The sequence below is a fragment of the Corythoichthys intestinalis genome, chromosome 19 (assembly GCF_030265065.1).
Source record: "Corythoichthys intestinalis isolate RoL2023-P3 chromosome 19, ASM3026506v1, whole genome shotgun sequence".
NCBI classification, from domain to species: Eukaryota; Metazoa; Chordata; class Actinopteri; order Syngnathiformes; family Syngnathidae; genus Corythoichthys; species Corythoichthys intestinalis.
In genome coordinates this window covers 32135541-32157181 of record NC_080413.1, presented here as the reverse complement: position 1 = coordinate 32157181, position 21641 = coordinate 32135541, and the positions used below count along the sequence as shown (strand labels likewise).

The 21641-nt window shown below is 39.5% G+C and overlaps 1 protein-coding gene across 1 annotated transcript in view; it reads right to left on the bottom strand.

Annotated features, from left to right (window-relative positions):
* fzd3a (frizzled class receptor 3a) overlaps nucleotides 1-21641 on the bottom strand; it is a 64937-nt gene that overhangs the window by 5963 nt on the left and 37333 nt on the right. The window contains exons 4-8 of the mRNA XM_057822571.1: nucleotides 21148-21610; nucleotides 16115-16414; nucleotides 15792-16043; nucleotides 9786-9934; nucleotides 4221-4478 (exon numbers count right to left, since the gene is read on the bottom strand). Of these exons, the coding sequence (XP_057678554.1) occupies nucleotides 4221-4478; nucleotides 9786-9934; nucleotides 15792-16043; nucleotides 16115-16414; nucleotides 21148-21610 (1422 nt within the window). The remainder of the gene's footprint in view (nucleotides 1-4220; nucleotides 4479-9785; nucleotides 9935-15791; nucleotides 16044-16114; nucleotides 16415-21147; nucleotides 21611-21641) is intronic.

Sequence of the window (21641 nt, the reverse complement as noted above, 5' to 3'; positions counted from 1 at the left end):
TTAATTTTTTTTTTTTTTTTTTTTTTAAACTTCCACAAAAACACACATACGGAGAGGACGGACCCTCTATTCACCCTATCTTGATCTGTTGTCATTCAATTCAACCAATCTGAGGAGCGAATGAAGGCAATTTCTAGCCAATCACAGATAAGGGGGGCGGCCCGAGTAGCCGGCCATTGCGTGCTCATGTTTATCAGTGCATATGTTATGTTTACGCTGAAGCATTTTAGTTGAATAAATGCACACAGAAACGCACCATTGTTTTTCGCATACCTGTCAGGTTGTACGGTTTTGGCGTAATTTGTACAAGTGAACACTGATTTTTAAATGTGTACGCCGTACGTTCAAAATCTGTGCGTTTTTCGTACATTACGTTTTTTTTTTCTCCGTTCGGATTTTGTCACTGTTTTGCCAACGAGACAATGTGCGTTACTATGCGTTACATTGGTTGAATGACGCGAGAAAAGTCAGACACGGAGAGTGTTTGTTGTGACGCTGTAGCAAACGCGATGCTAGGCTAGGTGGCGCCAATATTTCCCGACTGTAGCCGACAGCCTAAATCTACGCCTAGATATCACATGCATATACAATGCCCTCCATAATTATTGGCACCCCTGAAAAAGATGTGTTTTTTTAGCTTCTAATAATTTTTTTAAATGAAATAATATGGGACCTTAATGGAAAAAAAGAGAAAAATCCAACCTTCAATAGAAGTGCATTCATTCAGTGGGGAAAAAATCCCACAGAAAGAAAAAAATATTTGACATCAAATAATGTGTGTCACAATTATTAGCACCCCTGGTGTAAATACTTTGTACAACCCCCTTTTGCCAACAAAACAAGGTCTGGGGACCAGACACAAAAAAACACACGGTCCCAGGCTTCAACTGGGACCGTGTGCTTTGGTCAGATGAGACCAAGATTTAGCTTTTTAGCAACAAACACTAAGTGGGTCTGGCGTGCCACGAAAGATGCGCATGCTGAAAAGCACCTCATACCCACTGTGAAGTATGGGGGTGGGTCAGTGATGCTGTGGGGCTGTTTCGCTTCCAAAGGCCCTGGGAACCTTGTTAGGATGCATGGCATCATGAATTTTTTGAAATACCAGGACATTTTAAATCAAAATCTGTTGCCCTCTACCCGAAAGCTGAAGATGGGTCGTCACTAGGTCTTTTCAGCAAGACAATGACCCTAAACATATGGCCAAATTTACACAGAAATGGTTCACCAGACACAAAATCAAGCTCCTCCCATTGCCATCTCAGTCCCCAGACCTTGTTTTGTTGGCAAAATGGGGTTGTACAAAGTATTAACACCAGGGGTGCTAATAATTGTGACACACATTATTTGATGTCATATTTTTTTCCTTTATGTGGGATTTTTTTCCCCACTGAACAAATGCACTTGTATTGAAGATTGGATTTTTCTCTTTTTTTTCCATTAAGGTCCCATATTATTTGAATAAAAAAAATTATTAGAAGCTAAAAAACACATCTTTTTCAGGGGTGCCAATAATTATGGGGGGCACTGTACATACAATTATAGCAAAAGTCACTGTTAAATTTTAGTAATCATGATGTAGCTGAAGATATTGTTCTTTGATTGCATCAGGTTAAACTGGAAGTGAAAATATTACCAATAAATTCATATTATTTTAAAATGTAAGTTTTTCTTGTTTCATATTGCATGCTATATAAAACGTTGTAAGATTAGTCACCAATTTCTAAGGGCATACGTCAATATTTGTAAGGGTTGGCAGGTATGCCTACCCTACATATAAATTATACACAAAAACATACATACATACAGTATAGAAATGGATTGGAGGTCACTTGATAGTAAGCCTGTCGCAATATGCAATAATTCCATTTATCGCACGGTAGATAAAAATGAAGGCGATAATTTTCCCGCTGCGATTCATCGCCTCGCATGCGCGCGTGCGGCTGACGTGCTGTTAAAAGTTCGGCTTCCTTGTTACCAACTACTCAAAATGCATTTTAGTTCTGTTTTTAGTTTAGTGCAGTTTAAGTTTAGTGCAGGTAGAGAAAAAAAAGAAAAGGTGACGCTTACCATTGAAATGAAGATGTGAATGATAGCAAAATATAAGCATGGTGTGTGCATCCATGAACTGGGTCGTAGAATGCCGATCTCAGCCGACGGTCCCCCTCCGTTCGCCAGTCTTTATAAGTTAAGGTGACAGTTCTTATTGTGGTAACATCGCCTAAGAAATCGCCAGCTTCGTCAGGTTTCAAATCATTTATTCCATCAACTCGCCGAGTCTCCACTGCTGTTGACGCCAGGATCGAAACAGAAAGTAAAATAGCGCTCTCCTGCTCACCGTCAGCCCCGCGGTGCGTTCAGGTACAGCAAAAAAGTCCGCCACATTAGAAGCCGATTTGTTACATTATTACAGGTACTGTACTGTATTATTGTTATTATTGCTATTATTATATTATTGTTATTCTGATTTTTATTCATATTTTATTTGTTTTGCTATTTGCAATAGTAACAGCGGTATTTATTAAGGATGTAGTGTGGGTTTTTGGGCTGTGGAACGAATTATTGGAATTATAATGTATTCTTATGGGAAAATCCTGCTCGACATACGACCATTTCAACTTACAAACAAGCTCCTGGAACGAATTAACTTCGTATGTAGAGGTACCACTGTATTACACATGTAACGCCATAGCAGAAGCTATGAGGGGAAACGTTTTCATTTGCCTAGATGCTTAAATCATTAAGTGGAATTTTATTTTTCTTAAAAAACACATTTGATTTCTTCTGTGTTTCTGTGCAGTATTAATATTGTTGTCTTTTACTTCAAAGAGGCATGGTCTATTTTTTTTTTTTTTAGTTGTGATTTCCTAAAAAGTATTTTTGAATTTAAGAGTAAACATTTATTGCGTTTAAATGGGTGTACATGATCTATTAATATACAGTGGTACCTCTACATACGATTGCTTCGACACACGAACTTTTCGACATCCGACGTAAAATTTGACTCGCCATTTGTTTCTACATCCGACGACATGCTCGAAATACGACGACAATGGCAGCACCGCAGACGAATGCACGGCGGATTTTCTTGTGTGACAAATCAACACTGGTTTCAGAAAAGGTTGGTACAGGTGGTGAAACAAGGAAAAAGTTGACGCTTACCTTCTAAATGAAGACGCAAATGACAGAAAAATATGAGCGTAGGGTGGGCATCCGTGAAATGGCTCAACAATACATCTCCACGGTCCTCCTCCGACCATCGTTCGCCAGTCTTTATAAGTTAAGCTGACAATTCTTATTGTGGTAACATCTCCAGAGAAATCGCCAACTTCGCCACGTTTTCATCATTTATTTCACAACTTATTCAAAACAAAAACACCTTCTGTCTGCCGCAAACATTCAAAGTGAAAGTGAAACTCAAGCTCACCGGTCTGTCTCTGGCACGTCAGCCCCGCAGTGCGTTCAGGGTCAGCAGAAAACGTCCGCCACATTAGAACCCGATTCGTTACATTAATACAGGAATTATTATTATTATTATTATTATTCCGATTTTGATTTATAATTTATTTGTTTTGCTATGTGTAATTGCCATTTGTAATAGTACCAGCAGTATTTTTTAAGGATTTAGTGAAGGTTTTTGGGCTGTGGAACGAATTAATGGAATTATAATGTATTCCTATGGGAAAATCCTGCTCGACATACGACCATTTCGACTTACAAACAAGGTCCTGGAACGGATTAACTTCGTATGTAGAGGTACCACTGTATACTGTATTCTCACAGTGTTACTGTAATTTTTTTTTTTAATGGGGGGGGGGGGGGGGGGGTGCAATAATATCGCATATCTGGGGGACGGGTCCCGATAAGCTTCTGCTTTTTTCCCGTCTCCTTTGTCATGTCTATTCTCATCTTCCTTGGATAAACAAACATACGCGATGATTTCCTTCTTTCTTTTTCTCTCTCCTTTCTTGTGACTATGATTTTAATGTTGATGAGGATGATGATGATGATGATGACAATGACAATAAATTCAAATTCAGATATCGCAATAATTAATGAAATAAATTATCGCACACTAAAATTTGTTATCGCGACAGGCCTACTTGATAGTCCCATCAATAGGCGTTTTCAAGATCCATTTCCCTCTTTTGCTAACTATCACAACACATAGTTCAATATACAGTAGTTAAATGATATAGATTTCATTGGCCGAGACCAACCTGCCATCCCGCGAGCGACGCAGGCTGCCGCGGAAACCGCTCGACTCTGAGCGTCCGCTGCGAAGCGAGCCCGCCCGACTGGCGCTTCCGCTGTGGGGCTCGTCCGGGTCGGCCAGGTGTGTGGAGGAGGCGTGCGTGGACGTGCCTTGCGTGGACGTGCCCCGCGACTTCCTAGCCACTGGCGCGAGGTTGTCCCTCAGGAGCAGCTGAGTGAAGTCGGGCTCCCGCAGGATCTGTCGACTGCCGTCGACCAGGACACTGTAGGACGCAGAGGGGGCAGGGAGAGACGAAGCAGGGTGGGAAGCGACAGGGGGAAGGTGGAAAGGTGAGGGTGGGGAGACGGGTAAGTGGGCCAGTCGGTGGGAGAGGGGCTTAACGCTCTTCAGTTAGGGGGGAGCGTGGAGAAGGATACGCTTGACCACTCATGTTCCTTGAAAACATGTCTCTTTCATACGCACACCACACAAAATAAACACACAAGCGGGCAGTGCCAGCCACACACTATTTTTGGTGTTGTTTGGAAAGATTCTAAATACACATTTCAACCTAAAATTCATGATCTGTTCCATATTTCCTTCCCGAGTGTTTCTTCACTATGTGATCTTTTTTTTTTTTTAGCTTGTCCAACCAGAATCTCAGAAACTCAAAAATTGCTATTTTGATGTAATATGCTTTTGGATGTATGTGCAAACTGATGTCCTTTCAATCAGTACAATCGTACCTTCATGCATGAGTTTAATTTTTTTTTTTCAGTCAGTTGTCCCAATTGAAGTTACCGTATTTTCCACACTATAAGGTGCATCGGAGAACAGTGATGGCTACTTCGCGCTTCAAACTTCGCACCCTCAGTCAATCGCGGATTTTTTTTTAAATTAGAAAATAAAAAATAAAACGGATGAGCTTCAAAGTGCTGGATGTGTTTAACTTGTTAAACAGTTGCTGTGGCAACTCAATGTGTGTAAGTGAGCAGTTTTGGATTTGAGGGAACTCACTCAATGAAGCATTTAATAAAGCCAAGCATTTTTCTGCTTTATTCCTGTTTAAAAATAATTCGGTGGGACAGTACATGTTTAGAACTTATCATCTTAATCACATTTAAAGTGGTTAAAAACAATTTATTAATATTATAATATAATATTAATTATTAATATATACAGTGGGGCAAATGAGTATTTAGTCAACCAGCAATTGTGCAAGTTCTCCTACTTGAAAAGATTAGAGAGGCCTGTAATTGTCAACATGTGAAACCTCAACCATGAGAGACAGAATGTGAAAAAAAACAGGTAATCACACTGTTTGATTTTTAAAGAATTTATTTCCAAATTAGAGTGGAAAATAAGTATTTGGTCACCTGCAAACTAGCAAGATTTCTGGCTGTCAAAGAGGTCTAACTTCTTCGAACGAGGTCTAACGAGGCTCCACTCGTTTTCTGTATTAATGGCACCTGTTTTAACTCATTATCGGTATAAATGACACCTGTCCACAACCTCAGTCAGTCACACTCCAAACTCCACTATGGCCAAGACCAAAGAGCTGTCGAAGGACACAAGAGACAAAACTGTAGACCTGCACCAGGCTGGGAAGACTGAATCTGCAATAGGTAAAACGCTTGGTGTAAAGAAATCAACTCTGGGAGCAATTATTAGAAAATGGAATACATACAAGACCACTGATAATCTCCCTTGATATGGGGCTCCATGCAAGCTCTCACCCCATGCGTCAAAATGATAACAAGAACGGTGAGCAAAAATCCCAGAACCACACGGGGGGACCTAGTGAATGACCTACAGAGAGCTGGGACCACAGTAACAAAGGCTACTATTAGTAACACAATGCGCCGCTGGGGACTCAAATCCTGCACTGCCAGACGTGTCCCCCTACTGAAGCAAGTACACGTCCAGGCCCGTCTGTGTAAAGCAAAGAATGAATGGGGTCATGTATTGAGAGATTTTGAGTGAAAATCTCTTTCCATCAGCAAGGGCATTGAAGATGAGAAGTGGTTGGGTCTTTCAGCATGACAATGATCCCAAACACACAGCCAGGGCAACAAAGTAGTTGCTTCGTAAGAAGCATTTCAAGGTCCTGGAGTGGCCTAGCCGTGTCCAGATCTCAACCCCATGGAAAATCTGTGGAGGGAGATGAAAGTCCATGTTGCCCAACAACAGCCCCAAAACATCACTGCTCTAGAGGAGATCTGCATGGAGGAATTGGCCAAAATACCAGCAACAGTGTGTGAAAAGCTTGTGAAGAGTTACTGACAACGTTTGGCCTCTGTTATTGCCAACAAAGGGTACATAACAAAGTATTGAGATGAACTTTTGGTATTGACCAAATACTTATGTTCCACCATGATTTGCAAATAAATTCTTTAAAAATCAGACAATGTGATTTTCTGTTTTTTTTTCCACATTCTGTCTCTCATGGTTGAGGTTCACCCATGTTGACAATTACAGGCCTCTCTAATATTTTCAAGTGGGAGAACTTGCACAATTAGTGGTAGACTCTATATATATCAGGCATGAAAATGGGTCAGGGGTTAAAAAGGTGAGAAGGGTGTGGAGGAAATATGTTCCAGTACACTGTACACCCCAACAAAATATTGAGCTCTGTCGACCCACACTGTGTTTCAGCAGGGCCGTGCAGAGACCGGTGGAGGGGCGGGTGCTTATAGATCAAAAGGGGCACATGAACAAGTATTTAATACACCTTAAAACAACATAACTTCAATTTTATCCAGCTTTAGATAATAATTGGCTGCGACTGTGACATACTTTAATTGGGAGGGGGCAACAGTGAATAGAAATCAAAACTGTCATCCACACTTTCTGGCTGTGACTCAGTCAGTCTGCCTCTTTTCTTCCTTCAACCTCTGCATCAAAACTTCCTTCCTCAACTTGTTCATCTGAGAACACACGACATCAGATGGTCACTGAGCCACCAACAGCACAGTTTTCTCAAAACTATTATTTCATTATTATCCATACTTAACAACTCTAGCACCTAATGATTAATAAAGCAATGACATAAAATCTTATAGAAAAATAACATTGTAATTGTGTTTATAATTGGATTTAATACCAGACTATCCTTGCAAACCTGTTCTTACCAGGTCTGCTATTCACCCAGCTGATGAGGTATCCGCTGCCTTTAGCAGCCTCATCCAACTCCTTTTTTTATCCCTCAATCTCCTTTCCCTACGAGGCATGTCCATGTAATGAAATATAAATATTTTAAAATTTTTTTTTTTAAAAACAGACTCCCCGGTGGCTTTTAATTTTAAAGCTTTCTTAATTTCTTTCTCTCTCAATAACGATGGAGGTAGATTTGTGTTTTTATTATTCAATCAAAAAACAGTTACTTCTATCAAAAACAAAGTTGCTTCAATCAAAATACAGTTATACTTTTAATCCCAAAAGTCACTTCAATAAAAAACATTGTTTTTGATTGCAAAATAAATTTGAGACAAAAAAAAGCATTTGAAAACTATTTTTCTTGATTGAAACAAATTTTTCCATTGAAGTAATGTTGTTTTGCGTTTGGGCCACATTTTGGCTAGGACATTTGTGTTTTTATTATTCAATCAAATAAGTTGCTTCAAACAAAAAATATATATAAAAAGAAAAACTTTGCACATGTGTCAATCACCGTTTAACAAAGCCTGAGAGGGTTTGAGTAGACTCAGTATGAAGCATTTAATAAAGCCAAGCATTTTCTTACTACTTTATTCTTGTTTAAAAATAATTCGGTGGGGCAGTAACATGTTTAAAACTTATCATAATTCTTACATTTTGAAGTGCTTGAAAACCATTTATAAATGATACTTTGGTGAAAAAAGTGAAAAAACATGTCATATATATGTATCTTTTTTCCAATGTAAAATCTGAATAAATACATTGAACTCACACACAAAAAATGGGGGGGGGGGGGGGGGGGGGGCGCTACTTCGCGGTTTTCACTTATTGCGGCGGGTTTTGGTCCCCATTAACCGCTAAAAACGAAGGATCCCTGTATTTCTGAAAAGCTTTAAGAAGCAAGAGTCATTCCCACCACTCGTCGGGCCGGTGTTGTGCCGACACCGGCCGTCAGCTCAAGTCCCAGCCGAAAATAACACGTCTAAGGCGGACGACAGGAGCGATGCGAGGCGACCCCTCAATCAGAGAGCATGCCGCTTAATTTGACTCAACAGTGTGTTTCATCGTTTATATTACCGCTAAATACACAAGCTTGACGCCAATTTAACGGGAGCCATTTTTTTTCATGGGAGATTTGGCTAGCTCTGGCAGTGTTCAACGCAAGCTGCAACGAATGGCATTAACTTTTTTGTATCGCAAAATGTGAAAACGAATGAAACCATTACTCACCAAATTTAATCTGCTGGCAAATACAGGCAAGTGTGTATGCTGCGCTCTGGTCTGCCCCGGTGTGGATAAGGCCTGCTTTTTTGTTTTCGAAGCTTTGCAATGCAACCAAAGGCTCGCCGAGCACTCCTTGTTTCACGTAAGGAGTGCGCGCGTTTGGAATAATGGCCCGCAGCTTGGGCCGATGATTGGTTCTCGTCAGCGAAGCATCTAGAAGGATTTGCTGACTGTCCGTGTCACTTTTTTAAAGAACCGATCCGTTTACGTACTAAGTTAATCACATGATGATAATAATAATAATAATTAAATAACCATCCCCCCCCCAAAAAAGAATTTCTCCTCGGATCTACGCAATTCACGTAGGTCACCCTTTTTAAATTCAAAACGGCGAAATTCGCCGAAAGGTGAGAGATTTTCATGCCTGATATATATATATGTATGGCGGAAAAAACTCAGGTGACTTGAAGTTCCGCTCTAAAACCCCCAATTTAGCCAACTTAATATATTTGATCAGTTTTAAACATAACTGTCCAACCAAATCATTTTTGAACAAGAATAAAGTACTGTAGTAGAAAAATGCTTGGCTTTATGTAATACCTTTGTTTATCTACCTTAGCTGTGGACTCTTGGAGTGACATGTAGAAATTATAAACTCCTCATGATCACTTCTGGCATTTATTTTATATGTCTCAAACGTCTCCACACACACACACACACTCATTCAATCTAAAGCGACTTCCTTGCAGAAACTGTTTAACAAGTTAAACGATGATTTGACACTTGCTGCACTGTGATGCCCGCTTCTTTGGCAAGATCAAAGACAACCAGCATCGTTAACTTTAATAAGCAAGTGCTACAGTGACTGTGAGGTTCAAAGAGCTGGGTTAGGGAGGGTGTGAGGCTGTGCGTAGAGCAGAAAGCAAGGCGTATGTGGATTAAAAAAAAAAAAAAACATCGCACGCCCTTGCGATGGGACTATCGCGCACGTGCACATCGCGATGGCGATGTTTAAATGATATATCGTTCAGGCTTATTGCCACAATTAAAGGTGAACTGCTCTTAACGTAGTCGAAGCGCTTGTTGAAAATTATATTTGTGTAACTTGAACTTGAACGCAGCTTTTGTGGTGTGTGTGTGTGTGTGTGTGTGTGTGTGTGTGTGTGTGTGTGTGTGTGTGTGTGTGTGTGTGTGTGTGGACGTTGCGTACTCTTTGCGTTTCTTGCCATGAAAGAAGCTGGCCCATTCGAAGCACGTCTTCTTGCTGCCTACCCAGAAGACCGATGGGATGCCCACGATCAGCATCATCACGTACTTGAGCAGGAACACAGATACGTCAGGACGGCTGCTCTGCTCTACCTGCAAGTGCGCACAGAGACGGAACATAGTAACAAGCAGTGTTGTTAATAACGGCGTTACAATATAACGGCGTTACTAACGGCGTTATTTTTTTCAGTAGTGGGTAATCTAATTAATTACTTTTCTCCTCTTGGCAACGCCGTTACCGTTACTGAGGACGGAAAGGCATGCGTTACTATATTGGTCGAAAAGTCTGAGGGAGACGGACTCACCGAGACGACAGAGCAGAGCAGGAGTGCGGAAGAGGCAAGAAAGTTGTGACGCCGAGCAAACGCGATGCTAGGTAGCTCCAATAATACATGTTGTAGCCGATAGCCTACAAACTACGCCCGCATGTTATGGTAGATATGGTAGACATGGTAGATATCACATATACTGTATATAGATATAACTAGATGCAAAATGACAGACACGGCACTAGATGCGTTTGTAAACAGCCGCCATCTTAAAGCAGTAGACTTTTTAGGACGGCTCTGTTGTAGAGAACCTTCCTAGCGAACCTGGGTAACTTTTTTTTAATCTAAAATACTTCTAAATCGGCAAAATGACTTGAATCTATCTTTAAATGATGAAACAGTTTTAAAACTTTCATATGTCGAAAGTAGAGAGAAGGGTACTAATGCAATAATGGGAGCAATTTTAACAACTTTTAACAGTTGATTCAGGGTAAAGGGTAAATTAGGGTAAAGAATTGGGCTCGGGCCAATTGTACCAAAAACCTATACAAAAAACTTCACATAGTGTGGCCAATGTTTTTTTTTTTTTTTTTGAGGAGAAAAAAAAAAAAAAGTAATTATCACCAATCACTTTGCTAAGTAACTAATTACTCTTACATTCAGGTAATTGAGTTACTAACGCAATTACTTTTTGGGAGAAGTAATTTGTAACTATAATTAATTACTTTTTTTCAGTAAGATTAACAACACTGGTAACAAGTGGGACATACTGTACTGGACTTGCCACGATGGGTGAATGGATTATCAATAATCCATGAAAAAAAAAAAAAAAAAAATCACTTGAACATCTTGCTTAAAAATATTGTTTTCATAGCTACTACGCAAATGTGTGTTTGAATGTGTGTGGCATCACGCAGAAGAGTTAGCAGAGGTCTTAGCCTGGAGGCAGAGATAAATATAGAGAGGCACTGGGATTCTATCATATCGACTTTGTGTGCTGCCATAATGATGTAGGCTGCTTTGAACCCAGCAACCCCTTCCTACACAAACAAACATGTGGATAGAGTTTTTCTATTATGAGACTTCCCAGATATCATATCAGATGAGCATCAAGTCCACCTTGAAGGACAACAAATATGCTACATTTGCGATAATTTGTACTCTGTATTTTCTCGTTTCCAGCTCTTGTTTCACGACTCTCGAACGTAATTTTCGGACTATAAGGCGCACCTGACTATAAGCTGCCACCCACCAAATTAGACACAAAAATGGCATTTGTTAATAGATAAGCCACACTGGACTATAAGCATACCTGTCAAGTTGTACGGTTTCGGCGTATTTTGTACAAATAAGCACTGAGTTTTAAATGTGTATGCCGTACGTTCAAAATCTGTACGTTTTTCGTGCATTACGTTTTTTTTTTCTCCGTTCGGATTTTGTCACCGTTTCGGCAACGAGACAATGTGCATTACTCTGCGTTACTACGTTGGTTGAATGACGCGAGAAAAGTCAGACACGGGGAGAGAAGAGCGGGAGTGGGAAGGAGGGAAGAGTGTTGTGACGCGTTGCAAACGAGATGCTTAGGCTAGGTGGCGCCAATATTTCCTGACTGTAGCCGACAGCCTACAATCTATGCTCACTTGATGCTATGCTAGATATCACAAGCAAATACGAAATGACAGGTAAACAGTTGGTAAACAGCTGCCATCTTAAAGCAGTAAACTTTTCAGAAAGGCTGTTGTAGTGTACCTTCCAAGCGAACCTAAGTAATTTTATCTAAAATACTCCTAAATTGGCAAAATCTTGACTTGAATCTATCTTTAAATGATGAAACAGTTTTAAAACTTTCACATGTCAAAAGTAGACAGACGGGAACTAATGCAAAAACGGGAGCAATTTTAACAACTTTAACGATTGATTCACAACATTAAATGTAGGGCTGCAGCTATCGAATATTTTTGTAGTCGATTAATCGATGGACTAGTTAGTTCGAATAATCGAGTAATCGGATAAGGAACATGTAAAATTAAAATACCATAGCTGAACCCCAAACGGTATAAGTTTATTTTAAAAAATGAGGATCTATGTAAAACAAAAGAACAATTGGCTAACTTACATAGAAAAAGTCCGCTAGCTTAAATGCTACAAAATACTAAAGTTTTTTTTTTTTTTACAATGCTCTAAACAAATGGTTCAGACACATATTCCCACAAAAAATGGCCAAATATGCCTATAAACTAAATTACGATTTACGAATGCATTAAAAAATATTAGCTCAAACAAAAACTTAACTTACGTTGGTCTTAACAGGGAGCGGTTGGATTCAGCCATGTGAAAAGAGGCAGACCAGAGGGCAGTGTATCCAGCCTAATCAATAAAACTAAATGCAACAATTTCGAAATAAACCATTCAAACCCTAATTTAACTAAACGAATACTCGAGTCAACAAAATTTAATTCGAATATTTTTTTCTAATCGAATACTCGAGTTAATCGATTAATCGTTGCAGCACTAATTAAATGACTTCCAAACATACTAAAGGTTACTATGTTTTTGTTTGTTTGTTTTTTTAAATGAAAAAACAAACATGTAAGGTAACACCAGTTACTTTTCCAAGTAACTAATTACTCTTACATTCAGGTAACTGAGTTACTAACTCAATTGCTTTTTGGGAGAAGTAATTTATAACTGTAATTAATTACTTTTTAAAATTAAGATTAACAACACTGGTCATAAAGATGCAGTCTGCAGAATGAATGACGAAAGCGGAGATTTTATTCTGCCAATTTGCTGCCGAACACAATTTGCCTGCAACTATTGCTGATCAATTCTCAGAATTAGCAAAAGAAATGTTCCTTGACCCTGACATTGCATCGGTAAATTAATTCTATCAATTGACCTTTTTAATTTATAACTGGACACACTAACGAACTACCTTCAAGTCGAACTGAAGTGCAGCCATCAAAAGACATGATCGAAATTGGCAAAAGTGCTACATACAATTATAACTAAAGTCACTGTTAAATTTTAGTATTCATGATGTAGCTGAAGCTATTGATTGTTCTTTGATTGCACCAGGTTATATATGACAATATTACCAATATGTTCATATTATTTTAAAAATTGAGTTTTATTCTTGTTTCATATTGCACGCTATATAAATGTAAGATTGGTCACCAATTTGTAAGGGCATACGTCACTATTTGTAAGATTGCCAATGGCCTCAGGTTGAGAGGTATGCAATAAGCCGCAGCTGTCCTCACTAGATCATGGGATATTTACACCAAAAGATATTAACTGGTAACACTATATTTGGCAGCGGCATAATAAGACTGTCATAAGACCAAATAAACTACCATGAAGCTTTGAACCAATTGGCTACAAAGCTTCATTGTTTCATTTGGCCATCACTGCTCCCTTGAGGGAGACATTCAACCTCTGCTGCCATCTGCTGTCAACACTGTTGTCGTCCAACATGCCTCCTAGCATGCACTGCAGCGTTACAGCTGTAAATAACAATCAAAATTCATGTTCTGTGCTAATTATTTCTTCAGTTACTGTTTGTTGTGTCATTATTTGCTAGTTATAGCATTTGGTAACCCTTTATTTGACAGTGGCGCCATAAGCCTGCAAATAAGCCTGTAAATGTAACTTGTAGCATCAGCATAGCGTTCGTGTTAGCATTAGCATTTAGCGTGGTGAGTGTCATCTTAAACCAAGGGTCTGCAAAGCCAGTGCTCGAGAGCAGCTTGTTTTCCATGTCTCTCTCCTTCAACACACCTGAATCAAATATATAGCGGCTCTCATGCAGACCCTTGTCTTAAACTCTTCGTGGTTCGTGGTGTCCAGATGAATTTAATCAATTGAAAATACTGTGCTGTTTTCTTTCTGAGTGTGTATTATCATCACGATGACGGTTATGTCCTTGTAGACTCTACAATTATGTGCTCGTCTGTCAATATTCATTCGAAATAGTTGATTTTTTTTTTATTTATGTATTTATTTATTCATGGTATAAAACTTTTGAAGTTTACAGGCGAAAACATTTTGAGTAATTGTTGCTTAAAACCAGACTAAGACGAACATATTTTGAAATGACTAGAGTAAGACTACAACTACTACAAGTATTTTTGTCCAAAAGACTAAGACGAAAATCAAAAGGGCTGCCAAAAACAACACTGTCACGGGGTGTCACTAAAGGTTGACCAATATATGCCGATATATGGATTCTTTTTTTGTTTTTAAATAGGCCATCGGCAGATAAAATAGGATAAATCTTAGTACGCTGTTTGGGTGATGCGCTTTCCTATAACAGGGTTCCCCGAGGATTTTTCCATTCAAATTTAGGATTTTTTAAGACCTTTTCAAGACCACATCCAATGGAATTGAAGACCAATCTCGCACCTATTCTGGCATACATTTATGAAATAATGAAAAAGAATGTCAGAATAACAAAGAATAACAGCATAAGACAGATGAGATTGTTATCGACTGCAAAAGGCACAATAAACAGTACAAACAGTATTATATACAGGTATGCTTCACAAGCAACAAATGTGAGCGCAGGCTTGCATCTCTTTCACCTCTCATTCGGGTGTGTGACTTCTTCATAGGAGCAAACGGGTCTTCCTTGTGTGTGCGTGTGCGCTCGTCTTCGTGGGCACAATGACTTTGTTCTTCGTGTTTACAACACATGCGCTCTTACTCGCCTGCGGAAGTACGCCTAACTCTACGCTTCCTGCGCCAAAATAACGTCACCTCTGCCTTAAGAGTAGGCGTCGAGCCACAAAGAGCTCGCATGTTACCTGGCTGAGAGGGTTGGGTGCTGTTGGCAGCCGAGGTGACTGTTGAGGTTAGAGTCGGGTTAGCTGAGCAGAACTGGGATATGGGTGATGCCTCCATGTAGCTGCTGAGCATGCTAAATGTTTAGCGCTCTTCATGTGCAACTCCAAGGCCATAAATCCCATTGGGCCGAGCTTAGAGTTTTTACGGCACAGGCTGCACTGAGACTCCTACTCATTCCCTGGTACAGCTTGAACCCAGTCATATTTTGAGTCACTCAACCACGGTTAAATCAGAGTAAATGAAAAATAATTGTACGACACAACGTTCCATACATTTTTTTGTTAGTTCACTTATTATACATTTATTAGCTCTATCACGCAGATAAGACAGGGAAAAATTAAGACATTTGAGAATGAAATTTAAGACCTTTTCAAGGCCTTAATTTACTGTTATCAAATTTAAGACTTTTCCAAGTTTTTAAGACCCTGCGGGTACCCTGTATAAAAGGTCGACTGATATATTGGTCAATATATATATATATACAGTATATCTGTATGAACTGTTTGCAAGATCAGCCAATATATAGCCGATAAAATAGGATAACTTATGTTCACTGTTCGGGTGATCTTTGATTGTGATTTTTTCACCACCTAATGACTAGTGTCACATTTTACTTCCAATCTATACATTTATATAATGACTGTTTCAATTGCTTTTTATCATCAATGTGCTTTTAAAAAACAAAAACAAAACAAAAAAAACAGTATTACGGCCTAAACATCGGCAACTGGCTTTTTTCTTTGTAACGGAATTGGCACAGGTATTGAAAACCCTCTATCTGTCGACCAGCCAAGTTGGAGTTTTTGTGCAAATCTGTGTCTGTGTTGTGCTGTCACCTGGTAAGGGCAGGGTATATGGTAGTCTCGACACTTCTCCTGGACCCATGTGGTCTCCCACACGGTCCTGTGGCTGTTCTCGTACAGATAGCAGGCCAGAACGATCAGCAGAGGCACCAAATACAGCACAGAGAACACGCCGATGCGAATCATGAACTTGACTAGCTTCTCCTGGTTCTCCTTCTCCAGCGGGATTTCCATGCGGACCCGGTTCAAAGCTGCGATTCCCGCTAGTAGCAGCACCACGCCCACCTGACACATGGGGGGAAGACTCAGAGTCAGTGGGCCAATCCTAAAATAGCCACGTATCGCTTATTCCTCACCGCCACGTCTACTCCCAGTGGTGCCAGCAAGAACCAGCGCAGCGCCGGCAGGTTGTAGAGACCCACGAAGCAAACGCCACTGACGCCGTCGCCCTCGATCTTGTTCATGGCGAGCAGGCCGACCGTGAGCGCGCCGGGGATACCCCAGGCGCAGGCGTGGAACAGGAGAGCCTTTTTCTCGATAGCCTCGCTACCCCACTTAGGAACGGCGGCCAGGAACCAAGTGATGGTCAGGATGACCCACCACACACTGCCCGCCATGGTGAAGAAATATAAAACCATGAAGACGAGGGTGCAGGCCTGGAAAGAAGATATGTTGTGATTATCAAGCCGGTTACTAGGAGTGTCACGATACATCAGTCCAAAACAATACATCTACTTTTAAAGAACAATCTTACCGAAATCTATCAAAACACAAAATATCAACATAAACATCTTTTAGATATGTTGTTTTGTTCAAAAGAAAGGTTTTCATTCAAATATCTGTTTAAGCAACAAAATGATCCCCCAAAAATCAAAATTGCCTTGTATTGTTTTATTGCTTTAGGTATGATGGAATTCTTAAAATAATAAATAATCACCTGTCATTTTTTTCAGATTTTTCAGGAAACACGAAAAACTGCAACTATTTGTTGAATTGTTTTATATTTATTAAATCTTTTTTAACTCAATTAATTCAATTAACTCAATCAATGACCCATTCGGGGTTTCTACAGGTATCACAAAATCTCATTTACCGTATTTTTCGGACTATAAGTCAGTTTTGTTTTTTGTTTTTTTCCATAGTTTGGCTGGGGTTGCGACTTACACTCTGGAGCGGTTTATGTGTGAGATTATTAACACATTATGATATAATTTCAGATGTTATGTTGGTGTTTTGGAGTGGCACAGATGGTCTGGTAAACTTGTTAGCATGTTCTTTATGCTATAGTTATCTGAATAACTCTTAATAGCTATGTTATGTTCACATACCGGCCACACTTGCATTTAGTTGTTCGTGCGTCATGTAACATTATCATATTGTACACTTATTCAGCATGTTGATCTCTATTGTATTTTTATTTGAAATTGACTTTCAAGATGACATATCTGTTCTATGTGTTGGAATTTATCAAGTAAATTTCCCCAAAAAATGCGACTTATACTCCGGTGCAACTTATATATGTTTTTTTTTTCATTTTTGTTGGGCATTTTATAGCTGGTGTGACTTATACTTAGGTGCGACTTGTAGTCCGGAAAATACGGTAATGGATTTTTTATGCTACTTTAAACTAATTTAATGCCCACACACACAAATTGCGAGTAGAGTTGACCGATAATGACATTTTAACAGATATCCTGATATTGTCCAACTCCAAAAATTCGATACCGATATATCCGGTCGTGGATTTCACATACAGTGATCCCTCGTTTTTCGTGGTTAATGGGGACCAGAACCCGCCGGGATTAAAAAAAAAAAAAAAAACGCCAAGTAAAAAAAAATTTGTGTGTGTGTTAAATGTATTTATTCAGATTAAGCGTTGGAAAGAGATACATATAAGACATGTTCTCTCACTTTTTCCCCCCCAAAATATAATTTTTAAAAAAAACTTAAGTACATGGCTGAAAACACGGACAAGGCTGAAAAAGCAGTTTCTGCTCTTGCGCCCCTCTTTAAAATACTGTGTATTTTAATCCAAAAGAACTGTTGTGTTTGATAGAAAAATATGCTTATATGCTGCCATAGCAGTTTCATGGTGCATTAAGCCCCCAAACTATTTTTAATTTGTCCGTTTTAACCTGAGACCCCCGTTTACAGAGACTGCACAAAAGCTTTTGTTTCAACCCAGCCGTAAAAAGAATTATATTTATTATTCGAAATGTCCATCATTTTTAGCTTAGAATCATTAATTGATGCCTAATACTTAGCTTAAGAAAAAAACGACTATAAAATTATTCACTCGCATATTTTAAATGTTTAAACAAATTACATCACAATGAAAAAATTAGTGTCTGTAAATAGTAAATCTACCTCATAACTATCACTTAATTGTATTTTTTTTTTTGTTACTGTCACATTTCCCCCGATATCTTAGATGATAAATAATCGATCCAAACAAAGAAGAATTGCAAGAGAAAATGTTTAAAAGGGTAAATATCTGAAAAAGAAAATGTCGACCACTCCTTGATGTCTGCGATGTCTGCTATTTCTGCATTCTTTGTTGTATTACCGTGTTTCACCCATAAAATTCCCCAAAAGGTCCAGCTGTGGCTATTCAAAGCTGTGTCCTAACACTCTGTGAGATATGCTACACGGAGTTTTGGGATCGAAACAAGGTAAGTACGCAATAATATCTTGTTAAAATCATGGTGTCTTTAATTATGCTCTCTCATGCTCTCACCTCGAGTTAGGGTTTAGGGGTTTAATTTTTTTTAAAATTCTTTTAATGCCCTTCTTTCCCCAGAAAATTGAGATGTTAAGCTTTCCAATGATGTATCACACATGCATATCGGACAATTTTGGAAATTTGGCCAACTTGGGGGTCTCAGAGCGGAACTTGAAGTCACTTCAAATGTAATACAGTAAGTATGATGTTTAAACATGTTACTGTCCCACGAGTTATTTTTAAAAAATAATAAAGTAGAAAAATGCTCTTCTTTATTAAATGCTTCATTGAGTGAGTCCACTCAAATCCGCTCAAGCTGCTCACTTACACACAATGAGTTGCCACAGCAACTGTTTAACATAAACGATGACTTATGTATTCAGGCTTTGAAGCTTCGGCTTCCCAGAGTTTCTGGCATGATTAAACCTTGACGACTGTCAATCATTGTTAACTTTAATAAGCAACTACAGTGCACTGCCTGACCAAGACAAGAAGCAGGAGGAAGAGTGAGTGACTACATGATCAGATCGGGACAGCTCTATAAAATAATGTAATTTTTTTTTTTTTTTTTTAATTGGGAAAAAAAAAATCCACGATGTACTGAGGGCGTGAAGTTTGAAGCGCGAAGTAGCGAGGCTCACTGTATAATGGCTAATTGTATTTTGGTGCCCCAATGGATACTTTAACAATGATAAATAATAAGTTCAAGGTTTTCCAATAAACATTCTGTGAAATATAAGAGAGCAACTTCAACTAAAGTTGGGGGGAAAGTGCCTATATTGCACCACTATATTTAGCGTTGAAATCAAAATAAAGATCAGTTCTTTGGATGAAGTGCAAGTGCAAAGTGCCAGTAAGGCACTGCCATATCACATATGGATCACACAGTGACTCTGACTCAAAATAACAACAAAGGCACACAGCTTCACTACAGTGGATGAGGTATGTAATGAGTTTATAATTCATTATTTTACAATAAATTATTGTTCATTTAATTTTTGCACCATGAATGCAAATGCTCTGCTCACCTAACAGATCCCAAGGATCCTAATTTGGCGACATCTAATGGTCAAAGAGCATATATATTGGCTACCCGATAATAGACCCTACTCACCTACGTCACAAAATGACGTATCGCTGTATCCGGCCACCAAATTGGCTGTCATTTTTTAGCCCTATTCTCAATGGTTTCAATTAGTCGTGCAATTTATAGAGCAATTCATGGAAGCCCCGGTGTTATCTGACGCTGTAAACTCATTGGATGCGTTGCATAAAAGGCGTTATGTGGAAAAGCTTCAGTTTATCCATTCGCCAGATCCATATTTGATGCCTAAATCGATGTTTTTCGACCCGCTGTCTTCGCCCGTCTCTGCCTGACATCTGCTACCCTGATATTTACAATTATCTTGTCCACACAAAATCAGCCTATTCTCACGAAAGTTTGAACAACTTTAAGAGCTTGGAGGCTTATAAATACTTCGTTGCTGGTTGGGTGAAACAGGTCCTCGTCCACGAAAATTCAGCAGGAATCTATCTTGTGCTCAGGAAGGTGAGTTACGAAATTTTCAATTCAAAATCTTTTGTTTTTGCTAACATCCACTGTCAAGTCTAATGTATTTCATGTCATTTGTCAATGAAGCTAGGGTTTTTAATGTTTATATGGTTTAGCGATAGCACTCTCACTACATACATATATAATATGTAATAAATATGAAGTGCGATAGCACTACTCCAGATTGTCCCTAGTTGAATTTATTTTTTGGCTTTTGGCCTCAATAGTGAAATTGTAAATTAATTGTATGACAACTGTCTTATTATCCCCTTATAATTATATATTTTCAGGTAGTTCATTCACAACGTCTGAGTGTATGTTGTCGGCGATTAGCCTAGCAGTGATCTTAATTGTGGTTGTCAGCACAAAACCCTCTAAATATATATTAAATGCATCTTACCAGATATAAAATGACTACTACATAATCTGTGGGAATCGTTTGGAGCCCAGTTTTCTCGTCGAATTGCAGCAGCCCATCTCGCTCTCCTCTCCGGGTCTCTCGGAATCCGGTAGAACTTCAAGTCTCTCCGTCTATCTTCTCTGTTATTGCAACCGACCGCCACACACACCTTCACCATTTTGATTATTAATGTTAACGAGCAGAAATCACGCCATAATAGGAGGAATTTACGTAGCGGTAATGCATCAACAGTGACGAGTTGACGGACAATATGGCGCGGGGCGTGGTTGTGACGTCATGTGAGTAGGGTCTATGTCAGTCACTCTAATAAATTATGTAAAACCTTTCTCTTTTTTTTAAGCATCAAGTCTACATAATTTTTAATGCCTCGAACATTTAGTTTAATGCTTTTTAATACCTGAATTTTGACAAAATCCAATTACCGTAATGACAATGCTTTTTAATGACCTGCATAAACCCTGCTATTTGTATGGGATTAATATCACTTGCAGACCTCTGATAATTTCTAATAATTATGGATGATGTCTGAGGTCTTAATCTTGTCCAAATGTGCCTTGTCTGTGATTTTTAAGGGATTCCGCCGCTCAGCAAAACTGGTGAACTTCTCCACCTCTACTATTTGCAAGTTTTCAGGGGGAAACCCTGCACCCCTACTGGTTACATGAGCAGAAAACAAACAGGTATGTGCCCTCACCTTATTATGGGAGCCCTGAGTCACAGTGGAAGCTCTAAACCTCCCGGGAACGGCAGCATTACAAGCCACACGGTCCTCCAGCAGGAAACCCAGGAAAAACATGAGGGACACCATCATGTAGCACACGGCGTAAAAGATGATCGGTCGTTCCGGGTAGCGGAAGCGAGACACGTCGATGAGAAAGGTGAGAAATGTGAAGAGGGTAGCAGATAGGCACACAATGGACACCACGCCGATGAAATAGCGGGCGAAAGACAGCTCCTGGCGAGTGAAGTACATGTTGGGGCAAGGTGGCGAGCAGTCGCGGACTCCCATAAAGGAGTAGCCTAGCTCCGGGTCTATTTTCAGCTCTCGGGGGCACCAGAAGCCATAGTCGCGCTGAACGGGGACGGCGGGCTCGGTCGTGTCGGCACTTGACAGCAGGTCAACGGCACGCGGGTACGGCTCGTCGCAGTCCGGAAATCTGCAGACACAATAAGGTTGAGTTCACTACA